Source organism: Centrocercus urophasianus, unplaced genomic scaffold (assembly GCF_019232065.1).
Source record: "Centrocercus urophasianus isolate 14NV4802_14NV808 unplaced genomic scaffold, USGS_Curo_1.0 seq_61, whole genome shotgun sequence".
NCBI lineage: Eukaryota > Metazoa > Chordata > Aves > Galliformes > Phasianidae > Centrocercus > Centrocercus urophasianus.
This window is the reverse complement of record NW_024885211.1, coordinates 267,990-292,694: the sequence shown is the minus strand read 5'-3', so window position 1 is coordinate 292,694 and position 24,705 is coordinate 267,990. Positions and strand designations below refer to the sequence as shown.

Genomic DNA, 24,705 nt, shown 5'->3' with positions numbered 1-24,705 from the left:
ATTGGTTAGTTATTTTCGCTACGCGCTCTGCGATTGGCTGGCGGCCTGGAGGTCTCCCAGAGGATCATGAGGCGCGCGGGCCGCTCCTCGAATCATAGAGCTGACCATGGAGATGGCGGTCGTTGCGGCGCGGGCTCGGCCGTCCTCTCACGCTGCTCTCCGGCACACCGGAGGCTGTTGCGGCCGCTCCTGTTTCCCGTTCCATAAATAAAGGTCCGTTCGAACACTGAAACTCGTCTTTGCGTTTTGTTGAAGCGCGGCTTTGCTTAGCGAAGCACCCCGCACCGAGGGCGGTCCTTGCGCCGCGGCACCGAACTACAAATCCCAGCAGTGCAGGCGGGGCTGAGCCTGGGGAGGCGACCCTGGGCGGGGCGGCAGAGCCTGCGGAGGAGCGTTCTGCTTTTCCTGGTGCTCCGCTTCCTCCTCGGAGCTCTCCAGCCGTGCCTGTCGGTAAGTGAGCCGGGACAGGGTGTGGGGTCCTGGGGATGCCCTGCAATCCCGTTGTCCCCCTCTTCCTTCCCTCCGCTTTTGTTTCAGTGCAGGGTGGAAGGCTGATTGTGGACGGGGCTCGCTTACTGCTGAGATGCTTTCACATTCGATTCCCGGCAGTGAGTGCAGACTCTGGGCCGGTGGAGCTGGGAGCGGCACCCCGTTCCACTCCACGGCTTACGTAGGGATGCTAACAGGGGCTGCAGTCAGGGCACCCCCCCGTGGCATGTAACTTGGCACATCAGCTTCCTGCCTGCAGCTGGAAATCAGCCTCACTTAAGAAGGGTTTGGTTGTTTTTGTTGTTGTTGAATCATGGGATGGATTGGGTTGGAAAGGACCTCAAAAATCACGTAATGCCAACCCCCCTGCCAACCACTACATCAGAATGGGCAGGGCCTCATCCAAGCTGGCCTTGCACACCTCTAGGGATGGGGTGTCTGCCCTTCCCTGGGCCAGCACCTTTCTGCCCTCTCAGTGAATAAATTACCCTTGACATCTCATCTGAATCTCTTATTTTACTTTAAAAGTTTCCCATTTGTCTTATCACTATTTAGCCATGTAGAAAGTTGATTTCCTTCCTGTTTATAAGTATCAGAAAGCTGCTAACAGAGCATTCTCTTCCTAAGATTGCATTTTTGGAATGCTGCAGCTTATAAAGAGAAGGAAACAACAGCAAAAGGAAATCAACCAAAAATCCCCAGAAAGAGGTTGGACCATGAATATCAGAGGGAGTGTTGTATATTCCATATTGCTCTGTGTGAGGTGTAATTATCTCATTACCTCGGCTGTGGGCTGGGGCTGACCTTTACTTATTGCCATCTGCAAAGGTGGGGCTGTGACCATTGCCTTGGTGGATCCAGCCTCACAGGACCTCTTCCTGCACTGCTTCAAAACTGTTCATGTAACAAACTTCATCTTAGTAAGATGTCTTTCTTGTCTACTTCCTGGAAATGGACTGCATGCTGTATCATCAGCACAGCCTGTGTGGCCATTGGGGTTGCTTTTCTGCAAGATCACTGTCATTTTTGCTGAAAAACAATACTTCTTCATTTTTTTTTCCCCAGCAGGATGCGTTGTTTTGCTGCATCCAGGCACTGAATCCCACCAGCAGACATGCATGCATGCTTTTGCTACTAGAAGGCTTTGCTGCTTCTCTTCTGTGTAGCAGATTTGTAGGAAGGTCAGCAGGGTCTGGCTTATGGGGTCCCAAACAGGAGAGAGGTTGTTACGTTACATGGGCAGCCCTAGAGTTCCAGGCACTGTGGCTGGGAAGCAGTGGTCAGTCTTACGTTACTAAAAAGGATCTACAAGCTGTCTTGAATTTAAGGAGCAGTCTCATCACAGCAGTAGGGACTCTGGTGTTCCCTTGTGCCTTGCTGATAAATATTGGTCCATGTGTAGAGGACCTTACAGCTCTGTCACTCCAAACTGTTCCTCTTCGTATCCTTCCTGGACACGATTATACTGGCAGCACGTGGAGATGAGATAATTACATTATGCTTTCTCCTCTCCTAGACTTCCACAATGGATGAGACTTCAGATGAACCTCCCACTTCTGCTGTTGTTTTAGACAGCGGCCACTTCTCCCAGGTCATCTTTAACAACGTGGAGAAATTTTATGTTCCTGGAGGAGACGTAACCTGTCACTATACTCTCACACACAACATTGTTCCTCGTGGGAAGGACTGGGTGGGCATCTTCCGGGTAAGTGAATACTGTGCAACCAAGTACGATTAGGCAGCTTCTGACAGAAACACATTGTTTGGCATTTAGTTGATACTTCACCATTAGGAAAGGTCTTAAGGCTTTGGTAGAACACGGTAAAGAATTTATTTTCAGCGATAACCTTGTGTCGTGCAACATTTTTCTTGTGCTCAGGGACAGAGTGCCAGAACTCTGTTGTTACTTCAACAGCTTCAAGGCCAACAGAACAGACCGTGATCCACAGAATCTGTGAAGAACAATTGCATTAAAGACCATACTGGCACCATCTCTTCCAGTATGTTTCCTACTTCAGTGCTCCCCTCACTTACCTAACACATTCCATAGAATAAGGCATAAACTGGTGAGGATCTTTGATTCATGCATGGATTCTGACTCTTAAGAAGTCAGGATTTCGTTACAAAAGTCCTCCCAGCAGCTGGTCTATGTAGTACTACTTTCCAATTGCCATAGGATAAACGTGAAGTATGTAATCCCTTACAAGAATTTTGCTGTTGCAGGTGGGATGGAAAACCACCCGAGAATATTACACATTCATGTGGGCTCCTCGGCCCAGTGATGTCCGTGGTGATACTGCTGTGCAGCAACAGATCCAGTTCAAAGGTGGGCTGGGAGGTTGGGTCACTCACAGTATATTTGTGCAGGTGCACACGCAGGCATGCACACATCAAATCATTGCTGCCACTAATAAGTATTATATTCAGAATTACAGAATATCTTAGTAATGTGCTTTGGTAAACTTCAAATCCCAGCAGCCTAATACATTTGAAAGAACTACTTCAAGTCTACTGGGTTCTGCAATCCTGTCTGAATGATTTTGTTTGTGTTCCAATCACTATCACGAAGAACTAGTAATGGTGAAGGAACAATATTGAAGATGTCTGTTTTGCTAGCTTCTGACTTTCTGTGCTAGATAGTTAAGAGACTCAAATAATTAGAAGCTGCATGTGACAGTGTTATTGTGTTTGTCTGAAGCTTATTACCTGCCCAAAGATGATGAATACTACCAGTTCTGCTACATTGACCAGGATGGTACAATCCGTGGAGCCAGTGTGCCTTTCCAGTTCAGAGCAGAGACTGAGGATGATATTCTGGTGGTTACCACACAGGTATGCATCCTCTCGTCCCCTTCTTCTTCCTGCCTTTGCTTTTATTTGCCTTCCATTAGATGGGAGTAAATGTGTGCACATGGACAATAACTGAGGTGCTGTGAAGCCAGGCACATTGTTTTGCAGTTGGAGCATTGTGGTTTTTTATGCTTCCACTACAACTAAACAACTTTGCTTGCTAGGGAGAAGTGGAAGAGATTGAACAACAAAACAAGAATTTGCTTAAAGAAAATGAGGAGCTGCAAGCCAACTGTGCAAGTCTCCAAAAACAAAATACAGATCTGCAGGAAGACCTCAAGAAGACACAGGTACAACAAAAGTTCATATATGAAGTCAGAAGCTTTAATTCTGAAAGATAAGGTAAAAAGTCTGAGTCAGGTCATGCTCTGTTGTATGCTTCTGGGAGAAAATGAAAGAGTTTTCTTCCTAAATTATCTGTTTAATCATTTAACAAGGGGTACAACACCTCTGCTACAATAATAATAACAGTGATGAACAAGAGGCATCATCAGAGGTGGGGTTCAGGAACTTATTCAAAAATGTTTGGTAGGCTCTCCAGAAATTTCCAGCCCAGCCCTGTTCCTAACGTTCCTGTTTTCTCTTTCAGTTTTGCTCAGGGCTTAGTGTAAACAAAACAGGGTCTGAAAGATACAAAGGAGAGATTTTCCTCCTTCAGGTGGGCTGCCTGGAAGCATTGCATTTTGCAGTTTCAGTGCAGAGGAGGACTATTGCCTGAGTCCCATTTTTTTCTTCCTACTGACCTCATTTTTGATTTTCAGGAGCTACAAAATGTTTTGGAGTCCCTTAGGAGCAGCACTGAAAAATTGGAGCTGGAGCTGAATTCCCTGAAACAGGAAAATAAACACCTGAAGGAGCTGAATGAGTGCAGAGAGGCAGAACTGCACCAGTAAGTGTATCTTCAAGATCAATTTAAACAGGATTCCATGCAAGCAAACATCTTGCTGCTGTGGATTAAGTTTCCACTTGTGAAAGTGTGGTGTGTTTTGACTTGCTTTGAACAGATTCAAGGAGCAAATTCAGAATGTAACCTCTGAAAAGGAACATCTGGAAACCAAACTGAAAACAGCCCTGGATCATGTTGATCAACTGCAGGTAGAAAACACATAGCTTCCTTTCTTTTCTTTTATGGACAGTCTCTGATGGTTAGCCACAGGTTCTGGAGGTTTGCTTCATGCACCTAAAAGATCCTGTGCTTCTCAGTCATAACTATTTGTATTCACTTGCTCCCCACTCTTCTTTCTTTCCTAGTCTCAACTTCTGAGTTATGAGAAGGAAATTGAAGAGCTGGTTCGTTTGGACCATGACAAGACCAAGCAGTGTGAAAGTTTAAAGGAAGAGAATAACCAATTATGCTTGACTATCACTCAAAAGGTAAAACCTTCCCTGAATATTAGGATGCTTGGGGAAGCCAGGGAAGAAGCTGAATGGTGTCCTTTGCAGTGACTACATAGAAATACAGTTCAATTTTAGGAAAAGTCTAGGAGATTTCATGACAAGGAGAAATCTCTATGGTGCTATGGGTGTCCACACAGGTAGTTCTGTGAACACACCACCTTGCAGATTCTTGTGGTACACACATACATTTTAGTTTTGGAAGAGATGCCTGTCTAAGTAGACTTCATAATTCTGATTCTCTGTAGCAAGAAAATTCAATCTCTCTCTTCATCTTTTTTGATGAAGCAGATAGGTGGAAATTCAGAATGGATAGTTAGCTGATTGCAAATTGTTACAACTAGGCAAAACTGTTTCAGGGTGGAGACTTGTATAAATAAAACAATTTCAATCTGCCTAGCCTATCTGCAGTTGCTTTTAGCTCCAAAAGGAAGCTGATGAGTAACTGGTGAAAGGCAGCAACCTTGCTGGTTTCCTGTATGCTTACATTTTGTCCCTTTCTCATTTTTACTGCTGTAGATTTGCCATTTAATAATAAAAAAAGATGAAAAGATGGAATATATTCAGAATGCCATGAAACAACCTTTACAATATAAAGTTTCTATTCTGTGGTTTAATGTTCTGCCTCTCATTCCTGACCTGACATCTTCTTTCTTTGATTTCTCTTTGCAACTCTACCTGTGAAACTCTGGGAATTCTGATCAGGAGGAGCAAAAGAAAGAACTTAAACAGTGCCTGGAGCACTTGAAGGGATCAGAGGCCAAGCTGACACTTCGTCTGCAGAATGAACAGGTGTCCAGCATTTCTAGGGGTGCAGCTGGGGGGGGGGGGGGGGGTGTCTAAAAAGTGCTGAGTACAGAGCTCTGCTATATTGTGTAGAATTTGCCGGTGTCTGTTTAGGGGAGTTGACATTTACTTTAAGCCCCTCTGACTTCAAAAATGAGGTGCCTAAAATAGATGTGATTACCTCTGCTGTGATGCCAAATGTTCAGGGTTCTTACAGTGGCACTTTGAGAATGACTGCAGAATCCCTATGGACTCTAGCTTACCTAATTTACTGATTTAATCCAAGATTTAATCCAAGATTAATTCTTAAGGATGTACTTGCTATCCACAGTCAATGCAGATGTCAGAGTATCAGGAAATGTGTCAGGCTTGGAGGGCTCTTACCTGCCAGGGTAGAATCCTTTTCTTTAACCTCTCACTTTGACGTGTTGTACATCCCCTCTGGAGGCCACATCATCCTCTCATGCTGTAATGAAAATACAGAGCTTAAGTGGTTGGTGACACAGAGTTTGCCCTAGATCAAAATCTACAAAATGCTAAGACTCTTGTTTGAAGAGGTTTAATTGTTGGGAATAAATGCAGTTAGAAGCTGCCTGTATGTGTGATCTGTGCTTGGAGCTGTCATCTTTTTGTTTGCCAGTGTCCTACAATTTAGCTAACAACACTCTTCCTTCATAGCAACAAAACAGTGACTTAATGAAAGAGCTGGAAGAGCAGAAGCGTTTGTTTCAGGCTTTGCAAGCAAAAAAGAAGGAATCTGATGGGGAAAATCAGGTGAGAACTTGTCACAGTCCTTACGTTTTTCACGCATTGAATATGACACAAATCTGTCCATTAGTGTTCAGTTCCACTGACCCTTCCACCAAACAGATTGCTACCTGTGCCTTTACAACTGCAAGATTCTTTTCTGTCTTTTAAAATGTATTACTCTATTGCAGTCATCCTGTCTGCCTGGGCAGGCCACAGAATAGATCCTTGCACTTCCTTTCTTCACTTTCTGTCAAGCAGGACTAAGATTGAACTATCTGAAAACTGAAGAGCAATTTTTACTCTGGTTTAAGAAGAGCTATGTTAGTTCTGTGTGTAACTTCTCACTGAATTGGTCTCCTGAGCTCCTGCAAATTAATTTTGCCCTTCTGTCCCTTTGCAGCTACTAAGGAAAGAGAATGATTCCCTCCTGAGGCATCTCTCTCAGCCTAGAGACGTTTCTTCCTCTTTTGTTGCTTCACAAGCCCAAGCTTTTGTTCCAGCTCCTGAAGACTTTGTATTTGGAAATCCATATCATGGTGAGAATATTTTACATTCTGTCTGATACCACAAATACACAGCAGTAAGGGTCTCAGCCAACTGTCCTCCCTTTTCAAATTGGATGCTGTGGAGAATGCATTCTTATCAGCACCTGTGTAGCTTTGCATGTTTGCAGACGACTTGGCAGCTGCAAAATGCTGCCAGATGTTAAGAGCAGATTTAAGTCATCAGCAGTCTGTCATTTACTGCAGAAAGAGACAACCATCACCTAGCTCCTTTGTCAGTGGGACAGCGAGTTCTGTAGCTTATGTCCAGTTTCTATAGTCCTAAATGTAGAGGTTTAGATCCAGAGCCACAGCCTCACATTTCAAGAATTATTAGTTATTGACACTGTTATTACATGTTAGTTATTGCACTGTTAAACGTTTGAAGTGGCTGAATGAACTTTTTCTTCTTTTTTCCCCAGCTGCAGGAGCAAATTGGGCAAGAGGCACAGGAATAGTAAGTAAAGGAGACATGAATGGACATGAATGAGTGACATACAGACAAAAATCAGTAGTTGAAAATGAGAAGCACCAAGTTCAGTTCTGTAGCTGGTCGTCCATTTATTGTTTTAGTCCTGGTAATATAATGGACAATAAAATGGAACCATGTACACTTAGTCTGTAGAATTGGTAACATGTCAGGGAAGAGAAGTTCTGTTCACCTTAATCTTTAAAGAACAGCTTTTGGCAGCATCAAATGTCAGAATGAGCAACTGCTAAATACCTTATTATTTTGTATTGCAAACATTGACTTGTGCCATTTAGGAGTTTTAAGTGTTATTTAGAGAAGCTTGGAGACATTTGAAAACTTCAATGTATTACAAGTCAGAAAGGCCCAGAGCTGATGATATCTGACTAGCAATTTTATTTCTTCTTTTTGAAGAAAAAATACAAATACAAATTTAAAATTGTCTTTGTTTGCATTTCCTTTGTACTCCAGGATTCTATCAGGAAATGCCCCATATGCAATTGCATTTTTCCTGATAATATTGAAACAAGAGACTACGAGGCCCACGTGCAGGGCCATCTTCTGGAGTGTCCAGTCTGCAATGGAGCTTTTGACAAGTCCAACCAGCAGGTGTTTGAAGACCATATGTTGTGCCATAGCCTGGAACGATTGTGAATCCTTATCTGTTCTGTACAATAGGTGGTGGAGGCTGCAGCTTAGAATAGACCAAAATTATTCTAGAGACTTGATCTATGCTGGTAAGAAATGGAATTGTCATCCCCTTAAGTCCTCTGCCTTGGATCAAACAACTGTGCTTGCTAAATGAGTTAGAAATCCTGTAATTAATAACTATCCAGGTAGGGTCAAACAATAGATCTAGTACAGCAGTACCAGCTGATACAGGTCCATTATAATGGTTTCATTATTCAGTAGAGCACTGTGATTGTTAACCAAAGAGCAGAAGCATTGCATAGTCTTTTAGGACCACACCTTCAGTCTGGTTCAGCTTCTGGAACATAGAGTTAAATACTAATAAATACAGAAGTGTAAATAAGAATATATTTTCCTTTCTTCTTTTGCCTTTAGTCATAAAAAAGTGAGATATATATTTATAAAGAAAATACTTGTTTGTAGATCTAAAGGTCTAGGGTTCTTCTTACATCAGAGTAGGCAGTATAGCTTAGTGTACAATGAGGTGCATGCACTGTTGTCCCTTTTTTCCTGTATGACCAGACTGAAAGTAAATGGTGATACAATCTGTGCTTGTGTGGTCACTCTGACACTGTCCTGTCATGCATCCATCTCATGGCGAGGGAACCCTGATGTTTATGAAACAGGGAAAGTCAGAATGGCCTGGAGCCTGTAGGAAAGCAGTAGCTGAGTTGTCATGAGAGTGCTGAGGATAAATGGGCTCTCAGTCTTGAAACTGGGCATCCTCATTTAAAGGAAGTGATGAAAGCCCTCCTGACTTAAAATGAAGAGCCTGTTCTCAAACCAAAACATTGTGATTGAAAACTGCTAAGTGCCTTGGGACATTACAACGCTTTGTGGATGGATTATCCAGTCACTATTTTTATTTCTGCTTTGGGATTTTCAGATTATGATTAACAGTCCTTTTGTCCATGCACATACAAATGGGTGAAGTTTTATTATCCAGCTGTGTTAGACGTTTCCTGCTGAATATCTGAAGCAAAAGAAAATCATAAGAAGTTTACATAGAGTCTTAAGACCATTAAGAGTAACAAAGACTTTAAAATGTTTTGATTCTACATGTAATTTTTTTAATCTAGGTTTAAATGGAGTATTTCTGCCTTTAAGATGTACACTGGTAAGCATGATTTTGAAAAATCTGTAAGAGAAAATAAGAGCAGAGAAAAAATAAAAGCTGTACTGAGAAAGACCTTGAAAAAAGATGACAAGTGATTTAAATAAATTGGAGGAATTGTTGGTGTCTTAATGGAGCTATTTGCAAGCCTTGGATTACTTTCTGAAGCTTTTCTCTAACAAAGTACTTAAGCACATCTCTGAATAACTTTTAGCATGCAACATAATATCTCAGTGGTTAGTGGGGCTGCTGCTGTCTAATAGCATCTACTGAACTGGCAGATCTGCATTGGCTTCTGTCAGCATGGAAATGTATCAAGAAAGCCGAAGGATAGGATGTTATTCATTACTATAATGTGTATCAACATTCCTGATGTATCTTTATGCCAATTTTGGCAAATATTCTGTCGTTGTGAGGCTAATTTTTAACTGGGCACCTGTTTTCTCAGGAAATACCCCACTGGTTTCCAAGAAAATGCTCCCACCCCAAAGCTTTTCTACGCATCCTCATTTAAAATTACATTTTCTTTTCCAATTCTTTTCCTGCTTTACATCTTGACCGAAGCAGATCAAATGCAGAGCAGAAGCAGTCTTTATTAAAACTCCAGCAGGTCGCCCAAATACCACTTACCAGCCCTGCTCATTTTCTACACTGTTGGTAATGCTGGCTTTAGCAGCTCAGATCCTAAAGCCCAGCCCTGTCATTAGAGGTTAGTTGTGTTACAGCGCTGTGTCCCTGAGCTACCACTGCCAAGTGTTGATGTTGCTTCCACCCCTTGTAATACTCTGGTGCCGACCATTTTCTGCTTGCCACCTCCTACCATCTCGACGAGACCTCAGAGCCCGTTTTGAGGTGCCAGCCATAGGACACAGACAGCAAGCAGGTGGCCGGCAGAGGGGGTCAGACTGCAATAAATCTCACGAGGATGCTGCATTTCAAAGCGTTTTTAAGGTATGCCATTTGTTTTCTGTAATAACGATCCAGATTCAGACTTCCAAGACATAATATACTTCTGCCTGACACATCCTGAGCAGCCAGGGACCAATTTACCTCCAAGTACAAACTACACTGTGTTTTCTAAGCAAATTTTCATTTTACATGTAATTTACAGCTTTATTTATGTTACTGATGTATTTAACATTTGGAATTGCAGTATGTTTCAACCCTATCTCAATTGTATGGTTTAAAACAGAAATAGCTCAAATGGTTGATAATTAGATCTAATTATACTTTGGATGAGATCCCATTTACGTTGATATGTATTGCATGAGGACCTTGAAATAAATTTTCAAAAGTGACAGTAGATACTTGGCACAATCTATGTCTGGAATCACATGGAATCTGACTGAATGGGCATTTATTATATATAAATATTTAAAGGGGTATAAAAATCTTGCAGGCCAAATGTCTGTGGATAGAAAAGACAAACCAGATGACAGCATCTCCCAGCTGCAAAGGCATGCTGTCGATTGCATAGGGCACCAGACTGGCAGTTCTTTCCATCAGAAAGACCATCATCTTGCCTGCAAAAAGGGGTTTTTTTGGTGCAGAAAAAATGAGGTTGGCCATGAGGCAGACAGTTACAGTATCCAGATTCTCAAACTCTTTCAGTCTTAACAGTCAGAGTTTCTGAAAGGTGATGGGTGGTTCTGCTCCTTTCACAAAACGATTCCCAAGCTCACAGCCACAGCCCCTGTACTCACTTTAGCAGCCTCTTTCCTCCACCCTTTCTCCTCCTGATTTCTCATCATCTATCTATGCCTTCCTCTTTCTTACTGAACAAGGTACACCTTCAGCGTCGTCTTTCTCCTCTGAAATTGCTGTGCTGAGGTTTAGGGTGAGGAGAGGCTGAGGCATGGAGTGGGGTCCATCTGGCAGCACTGGCAGAATGCAGGCTGGGAGTAGTGCTGCTGCTTCTCTTCACCTTAATGAGGCTCCTGCAGAGAGCAGAGGAAGCAGAAAGAAAATAAAAAGGTTCCTAACAAAAGGAATGTAAATAGACAAGGTGCGGGTGAACAATAGAGGAGAAGGAAAGCAGTGTCCAAGCCAGCAACTGAGTGGTTTTGCTTGCTAATCAACTTGTCAGATTGATTTTAAGACACAGCAGAAGAGATCGATAATTCTTTACAGCAGTATAATGCACTTCCCAGGAGTTAAAGTGTTCTGAACACCAAAGTCCTTATTTCAGGGATCAGGTCTGTACTTTCTTAGTAAGTGGCAGTGCTTCTGTATTTGGCATGTCAATTATGGGAAAAGGGAGAGACTGGGGAATGCAATCACAGTTAAAAACAATGGTTCTAAAACGACACTGAAGCAAACTGCCAGGCTGTTTGAGATGGGGCAGCTCTGAAAAATCTGGGGAAGTGTTCAGACGTCCCTGTGAAACTGAGAAATGAAGATATTATACTTCTGTCGAGCTTTTTTTGTTGTTGTTGCTTATGTTATTTTGTGAGGACATTTTTTCTCTTTATCTTTGTATTGCAGTAGAGATCCAAACTGACCTCCTCTTGCTCACCCAGGAGTTAGTGAGGCCCTTTATCTCTAAAGCAGTTGCACAAAGTGGGCATATAAAGGCATGAAATCAGAATACTGCTGTTCATCACCCGCTTTGTTCTGAATTAAATCCCTAACTGAGATGCACTGAAGAAGCAGATCTTTACAGTTTTGTTGGTGAAACGCTTGGGTCCCAGAATTAGATCCGTTGTTTTCTCTAAACAGCTATTAGCCACTTCCATTATACTAACAGAACTGGTTTCCATCCTCTGGCTCATTTGTTCCAAACCAGCATTATTGAAGTGAATGGGGTCTAGGCCCTGGATATTAGAAGAGCTGTTGGTCTACTCATAAATAACAAGTTGTCAAGGATTTTAATGGAAACCCTTAGAGTGCTGTAAATCTGTGCAGTTCTGCCTGGACCCCCTCCCTCATTTCCATCACAATATCACTCCAGTGGGACTGCAGCTTGCAGCATGTGCCAGGCAGCCTAGATTGGTGGGACACAGGGGAAGAAGGGAAGGGAGAAAGAAAGAAAGAAAGGAAAAAAAAGCTGGAGAAGAGGTGGGGGATTCAGAACAGTTGGTAGTGCTGAAGCATCTGCTGGGTGGCCGGTTTTGGAGTCACCTGGCCTATTGAGCATGGCAAGGCAGGGAGGGTTATTCATCCAGGGGGACTGGGAAGGGGGGATAACAGAACCAGGGATGCTTGTGGAATAAAGATGGATGTGCTGCAGTTTACATTTTGCTCCACTGGGCTGTGAAGTAGTAAATCTCAGCAAATAGAGGGTTGTGTTAGTTTTTGATCACCATTTAAGCAGTAGAGCTACTGATGTGATACTGTATAGACTGTCTCTTGTTGTTAGTAAAAGCAGGGCTTTTGAAGATGATTTTTTTTTAACCTTCCCACTAAGTCCAAACTGCCTTCAGGGAAAAATTAACACTGTACCCTGATCCAAATAGCAATGTTGCTGTGGTTCACTGGATCTGGTCAGAAACTGGGTTGCTCCAATGTTCCTTGACATTATTTACTCACCCTCCAAATATCATCAGCTTAGCTGCAGAGATCGTAACATCCTGCTGCATACAACACTGAAGCCTTCTAGGAAAGAACTTGAGCTCACTCATCCATTCTCTGTTGGCTATATTATGGGATATGTTATGACTGGCTTGGATCAAGGCACAGCCATACTTGTGCCCACCCCTCTTGCAAAGCAGATGGGACTACATGGTGCCCTATTTAAGAGTTCAAGAGCTCCACAGCTCATTAAAATTTGTATGCAAGGTCACTTTAGGCTTAAAGGTAGGCTTACATCCTTGCTTGCCATGTAATAGAAATAAAAAATGACATTGGTGACAAAGCTTCCACTAGCTTCAGAGTGCCCAGGGCTTATAGTCTTACATAATTACTAGTCTGGCACTGAAAGCCTAAAATACAATAAAGCCATCAGCAACACAGATGCTAAATTAATTACTTTAAAATATAGCTCCTTCCACATTACAACCTCACAAGGATTGAAGAAGCAGGTCTTAAGAGACTTATGCCCTATATTATGTAATTAAATATTACCTCTGTGCTATAGATAGGGCAGCAGCCACGTAGACATGAAGGAATTTAGCCAAAGTCTCTCAGAAAACGTGTGGCATAATCCTCCTCTCCCTCACCAGATTTAACATTCATTTTGAGAAAGGCTGCGCAGCACGAGAAGCGAGCCAGGATGGAGAAAAAAAAATGGATGGCTGCCAAAAGGGATTGATGTCCTTCAGGCTCCAGGGAGTTTTTAACCCTTCCCAATGGTTTTGCCAGCCTGAAAAACCTGGTGGGGTTCATCAGCCCGCGCTGCTCCTCTGCTGATCCATAAGAGATTTGCCAGTGGGAGCAGCTGCTTCAAGAGTGAGTTGATAACTCAAGCCCTGAGGCACTTACATCTGTATGTCTCATACGCTGCCTGCCTCCCTTCTCCAGTAACAGGATGAGACTAGAATATTGCATGTGCTTTCATAATGTGTATTCCCGTGGGGCCTTGGTCATGATTATAGCATCTAAATGCAACCAGAAACAAATAATGACAACGAAAAAGACAAAAAAGATGGGAAATCTAAAGATTCCGAATATTTTTAATACTTCTTTGTGTTTTACAGTAAGTTGCAGTTTTGCCAGCCACACAGTGTGGCTAATTCCTTTTTATTAGCAGTTATATTGTTGAGAGCAGGTACTGCATGTTATGTAGTGCAGCTGAGAGAGCCATATGGAATTTTAATCTCTAGGAGTTATTACCTGATGGTAGCAGTTTATGAACCCACACTTGTCTTAGCAGAGTCGCTGAATTTGACAGTTCTTCCTCAAAGAGCTTGATTGCTAGGATAGAGCTGATCCAGAATGTTGGAAAGGAAGGACTCTTCATTAGATGTCCCAAAGACTGTCACAACGTCAGTATCTTTTAGGCAGTGCAGTGTTTTTCACACCTTCAAGGAGTGCCTTCTCTGTTATTACAACTTTAATGACCTGTTTTGCTTTTTCTCAATGAACCAATTAAAATAGGGGCACTCAAACTTTCCTGCTAGCTACCTACAACAGAACTTCTCTGTTCTTAAAGAAATAACTCTTGTAAAAATACTCATAACCCTAATATATATTTTTTGGAAAAAAAAAAAAAAAAGAAGATTAACATTGAAAGCTGTACCCTATCTTTCAGTGAACTTTCCTAAGACAATCCCCAAACATGAGATTGTTGCCTTTTATCCTAAATAATTCCAACAAGAGACAACATACAGACCTGCTGCATCACCATGAGATCCTGAATGAAATTTTCTCTGGTCTCAGGCTCCAACATCTGCATTTAAAAGCAACAAAAAACCCACTGCTTTAATGGAGAAGCAATCTACCTATGTATCATTTGGGTGTACCTTATTGAGTGCACCACAGATTGCTCAACTAAATCTAAGATGCTCACTAGATCTTGAAGTGTTGGAAAACTCTTAAGCCAATGAGGATTGTATCAGGATTGTAAAATTTCAAATGAATTCTGGTGAATCCGCTGTGGGCTGCTATGGAAATGGAACAGGGTTACTTTAAAGGATATGTTATCACAAAAAAAGCAGAGGGAATCCACTTTTCTCTGTGCGTGTGTCAATTAGCTCAGCACAACCTGCTCTGTTTTCTGCCAGCTCCATCTGTTTCCATGGCAGCAGGAGCTGAATTAATACACCAACTGCGAATTCTGGATGTAAATGGTGCTGCCCATTGTCTCTGCAGCACCAGCAGACCTCAGCACCTAATTTCATTTCCCCAAGGCTGCTAATTTGCTTTTGTTATCATTACTTAGCGAGGATGATTTGGGTGCTTTTTTTTTTTATTTAATGTTAATATCTGAGACACAGCCGCTCTCAGGCCCAAGCGCTGCCATTACCCAGAGCCGGGGCAGCCCTGGCAGAGCTGTGCAGATCCAGCTTCGAACTTGAGGCTGCTTAAAACAGAGCCCTGAAATCCCATCCAGGCAGACGCGCTGCTCCGGGCCTCACAGCCGTTCATTCCCCTCCGGCCTCCCCCAAACTGCTGTAGGAAGGCCCCAAGCGAAGCACTTTCGTTGCCCCCCGAGTGGCAGAGCCCTTAAGAGTCACCCCAGCCTCCAACACCCAGACGCTCCTCCTCAGCCCTCATGAATATTCACATCGCCTCACAGCTGCGATTGGCTGCGGCCGTTCAAACGAAATGGGGCCGTCAGCAGCCGGCAGTGGGCGGGAAAGGGGAGGGCTTTAAAACGCGCCTGCGCACTCGTGGCGCATGGAAGTGACGTCACTCCCGCCAGCTCCTTACCCCGCCCCCTTGCTGTTTTTATCCAGTCACAAGCTCTTCTGGCCGCTCGGCCCAATGGAGCGGCGATTTGTTAATAAGGGGGCGGGGAAAGAAGGGGGTGGTGCTTGTCGTTTTGTCCAATCAGAAGGCGCAGGGGTTGGGGTGCGGGCTCACCGCTAAGGGAATTCACCTGGGCGGGAGGTGGCGCTGCTGCGAGCCGCGCTGAGCCTTAGGGTTGCGGGTTCGAGGCTCCTGGGGTCCCGTGGGGTTCGCGCTGCTCTCGTTCAGCGGTTCCTCCAGTCCTTCTGGTGAGCCGTCGTCTTTGAAAACAGCTCCCAGCGCTCCGTCCCTTGCAGCTCCCCCGTGCCACCAGTAGAGAGGTCTTGCAAAAAAAACCTCCTTGTGAATGGGTCTCCACTTGGCACCAGCGTGGATGGAGCAGTAGGAGAGCATTCACACAGCCTTTGGGCTCGGAGGAGCCAAAATAATTGTGGTGTAGTCCATCCCCGAAGGCTGAGTCGATTGCCATTTGCATGAAGGTCATGACATGATTTCCAAATATCATTTGAAAGTCGTGGGTGGTTGTGCAGAGCTTGGCAGGCTGTCCTGGAATTCCCCATTGATGCAGTTTGTTCAGACATATGCTACCAGTCATTAGGCAAAGTATTGGTTTATTGCCCTGGAGTGTCCCCTGTTGTTCTAACACTTGCTCTTTGCAAGCCTTCACTATCCCTAATGTTTAATCTCTGTAAAGGGCTTGCTTGTGATCATGATACATATTTCTCTCTTAATGACTGAAGTTAGGCAAGAAGTCAAAACTTAATATATCAGTGAGCTCTTGCCAGTACTTTTCTGGATTCATGCCTCGGGTGTAGAGCACGAAGAAGCACTACAAATGGCTCTGTTCCCAACTTAAACAAAGCATTATTCAGGCTTGTGTTCCAGGAATCTGTTTTTCACCACTCATCAGAAATATCAATGGGACTGTTTGTTTGGGCAGTTGTTGGTGGCTTCTGAAGCAGCAAGAAATTGTTGGCCTGTTCAGTGGTCCTTTATGACCAATTGCCATCTAAAACAAGCAGTTTGTAAATAAAGCATCTGCAGCAAGCAGAAGCAATCTACCTTGCTTTATTGCTGAGGTCTGACTGAAAGGAGATGCTGCATCTCACTCAGAGGGCAAAGTTGGAAATTACAACTCTCCGTTCTCCTGAAACCTATGGGCAGCGAGAGATGATGAAGAGAGGACAGCATACTGGACAGATTGTACTCAACAGATTGGTGAATGGAAGTGATGATCAAGCCCTTAGAAGCATGAGCTGCTTACTCTGTATGCATATAGAATAGAATCATAGAATCATAGCATCACTCCAGTTGGAAAAGGCCTTAAAGATCATCGAGTCCAATCACAGCATGACATGCGATGGTCTCCTTATTATTTTTTGCAATTAAAGAGATGAAAATCAAAATATCACTTTTTTTCTTTTCTTAGTTACCCAGAAAATTAGCCAGATGTTACATTTCCTTATTACAGTCAGTTACCTTTTTTTTCTCAAAATTATTTCAAAAGATTGAAAAATTACATCTAGAAAGTCTACCTCAGAAAGCAGCTTTAGTGCAAGCGTTTGATAACTTCTGAAGAGTCCCTCTATTGTTTCCCTTCCCGTAGTGGTGATGATTTGCAGCCTGATAGCATATCAAGGAAACACAGGACTTATATCTGTAAAGTGGACTGTGACTGTCAGGGAAGAGGCATCTTCATCGCCAAATCTGAGGACATAAAACCTGGACAGGGGAGGATCTGCCAGCAATACATCTCAAGGGTAAGCCCTCCATTCCATGTTTCAAGATTGCTGTTCTGTCACTGAGCTACTGTTTTAATATCCAGTTTAGCCTTGCTTTGATGTGGTCAGTCAGCCATAAATAGCATTCACTGGTCATTTTCTTCAGATTCATCACTATCAAAGGAATTCGTTGCTGTCAAAAGGAAAAATATCTACTTTACATGTCGCCACGTAAACTCTCATTCAGAAATAGCCTCTGTTATTTTGAGATGGAATCACCTTGACAAGAATTCAGGCCATTCGGACTCATTGGACAAGGAAAACTTTCCCTCATGAGCGAATGAGCCCTTAAACAATACTCATTTTTCACGAGTCCAGTTAAGCCCTACTGTCCTGCTCTTTACAAAACTCTCATCAAAGCATTTTTGATTGACATTTGGAGTCATGTTCCTGATGAAGTCTAATGTACAAACCCCAGTGAACGTCTAGGTTTGTGGATTTCTGATAGTCTTAGAAACAGAACCTTAATTTACTCTGGTTTGCTGTTGACCTTTGGATACGCTTTATTTTGGGAGATAAATTTGACTTTGCATTCACCTCGTTGTTATTTCTCGGGGATCATTCCCAGGAAAGAATGAAAGTCAAAGCCATAGATGGAGGGGAGGGCACACGGAGACTCTGGCTTGTTGAAAAAAGGAAGTAGGCAGTCACAGAATCATAGGATAAGAGAATGGCATAGGTCATAAGGGACCTTAAGGATCATCTTATTCCTCCTCCCATGCTGTGGGCTGTGTATAATCAGTGTTTGGGTCACAGACCCCAGCAATAGACATTTGCTGCATCTTTCCTAGCTCTGTGTTAGCTAGGCTAGACTATTCTGGAAAAATATCTACTGTAGGAAAGGGTTCAGTAGAGACATCAACTGGGCTTATAACCTTTGCTCTATAGGTTAATGAGTTACCTGAGTGACTCATGTGTTTCAAGCAAGTTTAGAAGCAAATTGGCTTCGCACAAAAGTCCCAGACTTTTATAACTGGTAGACAAAAGTTCGATCTGCAAATTCATGTGCTGGTGAATCTTGTGATCCTCTGAGGATATTTGTCTATAATGAGGACCTTACACATTTTGCCAATTCAGCACACTCTGACCCTTTGCCTAATAGCTTCATAAGTAAACAACTCTATCAGCAGATATTAATGACCATCCAATACATAGCAACTGGACAGAGAAAACACTGTGGTTTGATTGTCCAAAGATTCTTTATCTGGGAATCTCTAAACACTCCATAAATGTTAGTGATCTCAATGTGCAGAACCTCAGTTCCATTAATAAAAGCATGCATAAAATATTTTCTCTCTTTTCTAGTAGGTAGTTATATTTTTGGTATCTAAGCTGAAAACAAGTTTTAGGTGTGATAACACTGCCATAAATACAGATCTAATCGACTTTCAGCATAATTTTGGTACTGTTTGAGGTAGTTACAAGAAAAAGAAACGCTGGAAGGAAAGTTTGCCTCCATGCTAAGTTGTCTTTTTTTTTCCTGCTTCTTTATGAAAAGAAGTCCTGGCTTAGCTGATGGCTGGAAAAGGTTCTGCTGTGTAGTTCTGGATCATTCTAACATGGAATTAGCTCTGCTAATAAGTAGTTGTAGAATGGGACCTGACTGAGAAAGAGGGCTATATTCAATTGAAACTGCTGATTTCTCAGAAGTGATGGAATTGGAATGCTGATGAGATTGCAGTGAAGTGAAATTGAAGCTGTTGAGCCTCATTTATTGGGTTCTTTAGAGTAATGGGATCAGTATAGAGCTGATCATATTCAGTGCCATTAAATCTTCTGTGCTTAATTAAGATGCTCTGTACATTATGCAGTGTGACCAGGATCATGTAGAGAAGAAGAGAGGAGGCTAATACCTTTCTAACCCTGCATCTTGTTCATTCATTTACAGATAATGTATGCATGCATCTGACAAATTATTCCATTAACCAGAACAGTGTTAATTCTGCAGAGAAGAAGTCACTGGTAGTAAGAAATAAAAAGAAGCCAACATTTCAGAGCTACTCTCACAGAGGGTTGCATTTACCTCTTCTGTCATATGAAGTTGTCTACTTGAGCCTTGCCTCTGTATTGACTTATTGCTCTTCTTCAGCCTGTTGCTTGCAGCCACCCGCCTCTTTTTTAACACCGATTCCTAATTGTCGTGGCTCCGGATATCCTGCAGCTCCCAGCTAACGGATGGCTCATGGGTGGCCGGCAGAGGGGGATAGACTACACTGAATCGGTGGGAAAAAGGTCTCCGGGAGCTTGCATGGAGCATCTCCTGCCTGCAGGAGTCCCCACCTTTGTGGACGGCTTCTTTCAAGTTCTTTGCATGCGGAATTATTTCAGACTTAGCTATTACCCTCTGTGGAACGCACTTGGTAATGGAGAGTGTAGCCTGTGGCTCTCAGAGGACAGCAAGTTAATGGCAGTTCCTCCTCTTCTACTCCTAGTGGATGCTAGATTGGCATCGACTCCGCATTCAATCTCAGGCCATAATTTCAAACTGAGCAGGTCCATGATTAGTTTTCTCTTTGCCAAATTAAAAAAAAAAGAAAAAAACCAGCTTGTGTCACTGCTTTTTGTTGCTGTTGTTGGTTTGACAAACAGCAAGGACGCACTGGATGAGGATAGGATAAGGATAAGAGAGGATAAGAAGGCGTGTTTTTCAGCTGAAGTGGCTGTTCAGCAATCCTTGGTGAAACCAGCAGCAAAACTGTGGAATATCCAACCTTGATGATGGCAATAAATTGAAATCAGGATGGATTGTGCCGATAGACAGGTTGTTCAGTAGCTCTAAGAGCAGGTGGAATGGAATCTGTGGGAGAAATGTGGTGAGCCTGGAGGGATGGGTTTGCTGCCTTTCCTCAAATGCTTTCAGTCCACACAGTTCTGCAGTCTGGCAGTTGTAAAATGGAGCAGTCGTTCTCAAACTGTGACGCCTTTATGAGCAATGGTGCACAGTCTCCATGCAGCTTTATAGCATGGAGCAGCAATTTAATTCAGTAACACCCTTGTGTAGTGATAGCTGAGCTATCTTGACTTTATTTCACTGAGAACTGAGGGTGCACACGCACGGTCATGGCTGCACTTCTTCTAGAATAGGAGCTGGGTCATTTAAAGCTTTGTTCTGCAGCGTAGGCACTCTATTAAATTGTTGATCGTAGTAATTTCCTTCCCAGTGGATGTTGAGCCAACCCTGCTGAGCTGTTGGACTGCCAAAATCAGACATCTCCAGCATCACACCTATTACTCTTCATTGATACTGTGTTTGATATGAATACAAATAGATTAATGCCATAGACCAGGGTTTCACTTTTCAGGCTCACAGAGATGAAAGGATGGAAGAGGCCAAAATGAGGAATCTCAACCGTGATCCTGGAAGTCTGGGGGTTTGGCAAGGCTCGTTGTTTATATTGCTCAGTGGAGGGTCATTCATTTTGCACTTAACTCTGTTAAGAGAGCACTCAGCTCCTCACATGCCCTTCCTTGGCCTAGTTTTCATCTGATTAGAGGCAAAAAGACCTCTTGTGTCTGACAAATTGCTTCATTTCATAGGCTGATTTCTTCTTGTAGAGCGATTTCGGTACACTGATATTCATTTACTGTGTATTAACAAAAATGTTGATTATTCTTATTAATACTCACTACTTTCCCCCTGGTTATCCTGAAAACTGCCATAAGGTGAGTGGGTGAGTGATGGAGCAGGGTTCAAAGGTAAGGGATGTAAGAAATACTTGCCAGAGAACACAAGGGATTTGTCATTGAAAAGTTTTGAATGTTTGTAACCTGTCAAGAACAAGGAAATCTGTTTTACTCATTAATAATCTTATGTTATGCTTGCTTTGCAGACAGATAACGAGGTACTGTCCTTGTCCAAAGAACTTATAACACCTGCCATCATAAAAAGATGGATTTAAAGCTATGGCTCTGAGTTCCTTCTATCAGCAAATGAACAAATACAACCTCATTCAGCATCTCACCCAGTGCCCCATTCAGCTTGATCTTCATCCCTTGTCCACAGCTTACTGCTTGGTATTAGCTCTGCAGAACAGTAACGTGAAGCAATAATCAGTGCTTCATCCTCACTTTCTTTACTTAGTTTTTAACACTGGTTAACTCTGTAACATAGACTGAGTGGATGATCTCCATTTCATCAAGAATGAATTTAGTCTATACCATCAATCCCATTTTGAAGCAGCCAGTGATACGAGCTGTTTCGCCCTGGGAGACAGATGAGTCTGTGTTTCAAGGAAGGCCATTCCAATGCAAGGTATCCATAAAATATTAATCTTTTAATATGTTTTAACAGAAGCTTGGTTACAAATGAGGCTACTCACATCCATGGTGTTCTGTTTCCTGTATAGAAATATAGTACAAAAGACTGGAAGAACATTTGAGTGTAAAGGGAAATGGAGAAGGATCAGTTCAGCATAATGACTAAAAGCATGCTGAGCAACAGCTATGGAAAGCAAGCTTGAGGAGAAGTTATCAAGGTAATTAGTATCTCTTCCTTTTGCTCTTAAGTTCTGGAACTGAATGCTCATGCAGAACTAAAGCAAAGCATGTTAGAAACACCATATGTACAAAGCACCTCTGATGGATTGGGAAAATATTGTTTTGTCAGTATGGTGGGTAGGGAAACTGAGGCACAGAACGTGGTGTGAGTTGGCAGAAGACCACCTCTGTGACTGGACTTCTCACTAACTTCCTCTGACCCTCAGAGTGAGGAACAGAACCACATTTTTTTGTTCTCTGCGCTGTGATGTAGATCATTTTGATAGCTTCAACCTGGTCTTTGTTCCTGCTGCAGCAATCAATGGCACAGGGCTGGATCAGACAGCAAAGGTACCCCTCAGTAGTGTCAGCTCTTACTGACTTTTGAGCAGTGAGAGATCCTATAACATTCATTTCTGCAGATCTCTACAGCCTTGTTCTGATCAATCGGGGTATTGCTGTAGGGATTAAAATGGCCAGGATTGTAATCATAGTCAGCAAGCAGCAAATCAAAGCAATTCCTTCCAGCAGAGCTGGAATTTTGAGGGTCCATCAGGGTGCTGACCAGTGAGTTTGACCAGGATAGCAGATCCTTGAGATCTGAGAACTGCACCTCTTCATTTAAGAGAAGGAAAACCAGCCGAGGTCGTACTACAAAAAAAACAAGCCACTGCCCACTTGCTCTGGCTGCAAAGCACATTTTCAATAAGTTTCTGCTCTAACAAGCTGCATCAGTTTCATCTCAGTAGATCTGATGGTTACTGAGCAGTGCTCAATGTTCTGGAGGGTGCCAGGCACATAATTGTTTTTACAACATTGTAAAATGAATCAGACTGAAATTAGTGTCACTCAGCAGAACCACTTTCCTTCCTTTTAAATTACTTAATCCGAGGGTTAATCAAAAAGAAAATGAAGTTTCGACACTGCCCTTCAGCTAAGGGCAAGCACAGGTTCAGCTGCCTTCACTGCATCTGCCTGCAAAGTGCTTTGCAGCTCCTGCACTGATACACAAGCTGCTTCCCCAGTGCTGTTTGAAGGGGGGAGGATGGGGCTGTCTTGGGAGTGCTTCCCACTTGCAAGTCAAATGGGCAGAGGAAGGAAGCGAGTGCTGCTTTGTGATCTAATTCCTGAGAAATGGGAGCTAGAGAAAAGCTAGGAAAAGGGGTTTTTCTTGCAGGAAGATCCTTCCATGAGCACACTGCTCCATCTACCAGCTATAAAGCGCAGAGGGATTCTCAGCCCTCTTTGGTGCCTCTTGTCCTCAGGAGCTGAGATGCGAATGGTTAATATGGTCAGGATATGCCATCGTGTAAGAACCTCAAATAGCATCTCCTCCATTTCTCCCAGCTTTATTGGCTCCTTGCTGAGACAATCCCAGCTTCTGTTGTTCTGCCCACTTTGAACTGTATATTTTGGAAACAATTCTAATAAATTTCCCTTCCTTGAAGGCTTTCATGTCTCACTGCATGGGACCATTGCTTTGTTATGATCATTCAGTGTAGCGGGCTTATTATTTTTCACTCCATCATATTTTGTATGCATGCAGCTTTCCGTTTATCAGGGTGATCTTAGAACATCGTGTAGCTGATGAGTTATATCAATAACAGCTGGGCAAAGCAAGATGATCATGAGCTATAATTATTATGGACAGCAATACTGTCAGCTGAAGGCTCTGAGAAATGATCTAGGCTGGAGGATATCTTGAGTTTCAATAGCACATAATCCCTTTGCAATAATATAATCACACAAAATGAGATTGAGGTGATTATCGGCATGTGAAAATTGCATCAGTTTCTACACATATTGCTTTTCAGATAATATTTGTCCTCTGGTAGCCTTGATTCAGGAGCTATCTGCATAACGAGCCCCAACATCCATTTCTCCTTGCTTTCCTGAAGGCAGTGGTATGTTGGGGACATTTGGGCTCTTTCACATTTAGTTTGGAGATGTCCTTAAACAAACAGCAGTGGGAACAAAAGCAGAATTCGAGGCTGAACCCAGCCCAGGAGCCAAAACATTTGCTCAGCGTTTTTCAGGGCTATTTCAGTCCAGCTGGCAGCCCGGAGAAAAACGTTTCCCCTCCTCCTGTGTGTGTGGAAGAGCTGCACTTCTCCCAGGGCACATCCCCTGCGTTGGGAACGAGATTCAGATTTAATTAGTTCCAGTGCATATGGCACGGATTCTTTCATTACGGCGCATAACTGAAGATTTATGTCCTAGCAGAGGCAGGGAGGGATGTGGCCCATGGAGGGTTCTGACTCCTTTCTGCTGATGCTGTTCTAGGTTTCCTTCCCCGCAGCACAGCCTGGAGAGGCACTACAGCAGCCTTGGTCAGTTTAAGAGAGTGGATAGTGATAGGACAGGGAGGAATGGTTTTAAACTGAGGCAGGGGAGGTTTAGGTTGGATATTAGGAGGAAGTTTTTCACCCAGAGGGTGGTGAGGCACTGGAACAGGTTGCCCAAGGAGGCTGTGGATGCCCCATCCCTGGAGGCATCCAAGGCCAGGCTGGATGTGGCTCTGGGCAGCCTGGGCTGCTGGTTGGCAACCCTGCACATAGCAGGGGGTTGGAACCAGATGAGCACTGTGGTCCTGTGCAACCCAGGCCATTCTATGATTCTATGGTCCAAAATCCCCAAGATATCGCACCCAAAAAGAATAGGGGACAGGGAGACCCAGTTCAGGATAAAAATCCTCTATCTGGATGCCAAATGTTACTGCAGAAGGGAAAGGTGTCACCTACAAACAGCAAAACAAAACCTCGGAAGATGAGATTATTACAGTCAGGAGGATGCAGTGTTTGCTTCTTAATTTCTTAAGCAACACTCAGTGGTGCTTCCGACACATCTAATAATGAATGGAAACTATGAAGCCACCGCTGGCACAGAAATTGCTGGGACCTGGATGCAGCAATATGTTATGTTAAGTCACACGGGTGGTGACATTGCTGACAGCCACTGAGGATCAAGAAGCATTTATTGGCTCTGGCATCCATGCAATGAGCCTGCACTGCCTGG

At 43.2% G+C, this 24,705-nt stretch overlaps 1 protein-coding gene and 1 long non-coding RNA gene across 2 annotated transcripts; one reads left to right on the top strand and one right to left on the bottom strand.

The window, feature by feature from the left end:
• Nucleotides 1-342: 342 nt before the first annotated feature.
• On the top strand, nt 343-10,388 carry CALCOCO2 (calcium binding and coiled-coil domain 2). The gene is made up of 13 exons (XM_042836513.1): nt 343-450; nt 2,006-2,194; nt 2,713-2,815; nt 3,188-3,321; nt 3,504-3,629; nt 4,101-4,228; nt 4,344-4,434; nt 4,591-4,713; nt 5,440-5,526; nt 6,199-6,294; nt 6,671-6,806; nt 7,235-7,269; nt 7,753-10,388. Exons 2-13 carry the CDS (start codon nt 2,015-2,017, stop codon nt 7,933-7,935), a joined length of 1,422 nt encoding a protein of 473 aa, XP_042692447.1. The 5' UTR covers nt 343-450; nt 2,006-2,014; the 3' UTR covers nt 7,936-10,388.
• Nucleotides 2,338-16,080, bottom strand: LOC122169960. Its single transcript, XR_006171684.1, has 5 exons — nt 15,564-16,080; nt 14,355-14,411; nt 10,789-11,022; nt 5,905-5,986; nt 2,338-2,441 (listed from the first exon to the last, which is right to left on the bottom strand). It is a non-coding gene; the product is annotated as an uncharacterized LOC122169960 (long non-coding RNA).
• Between the last annotated feature and the right edge of the window lie 8,625 nt (nt 16,081-24,705).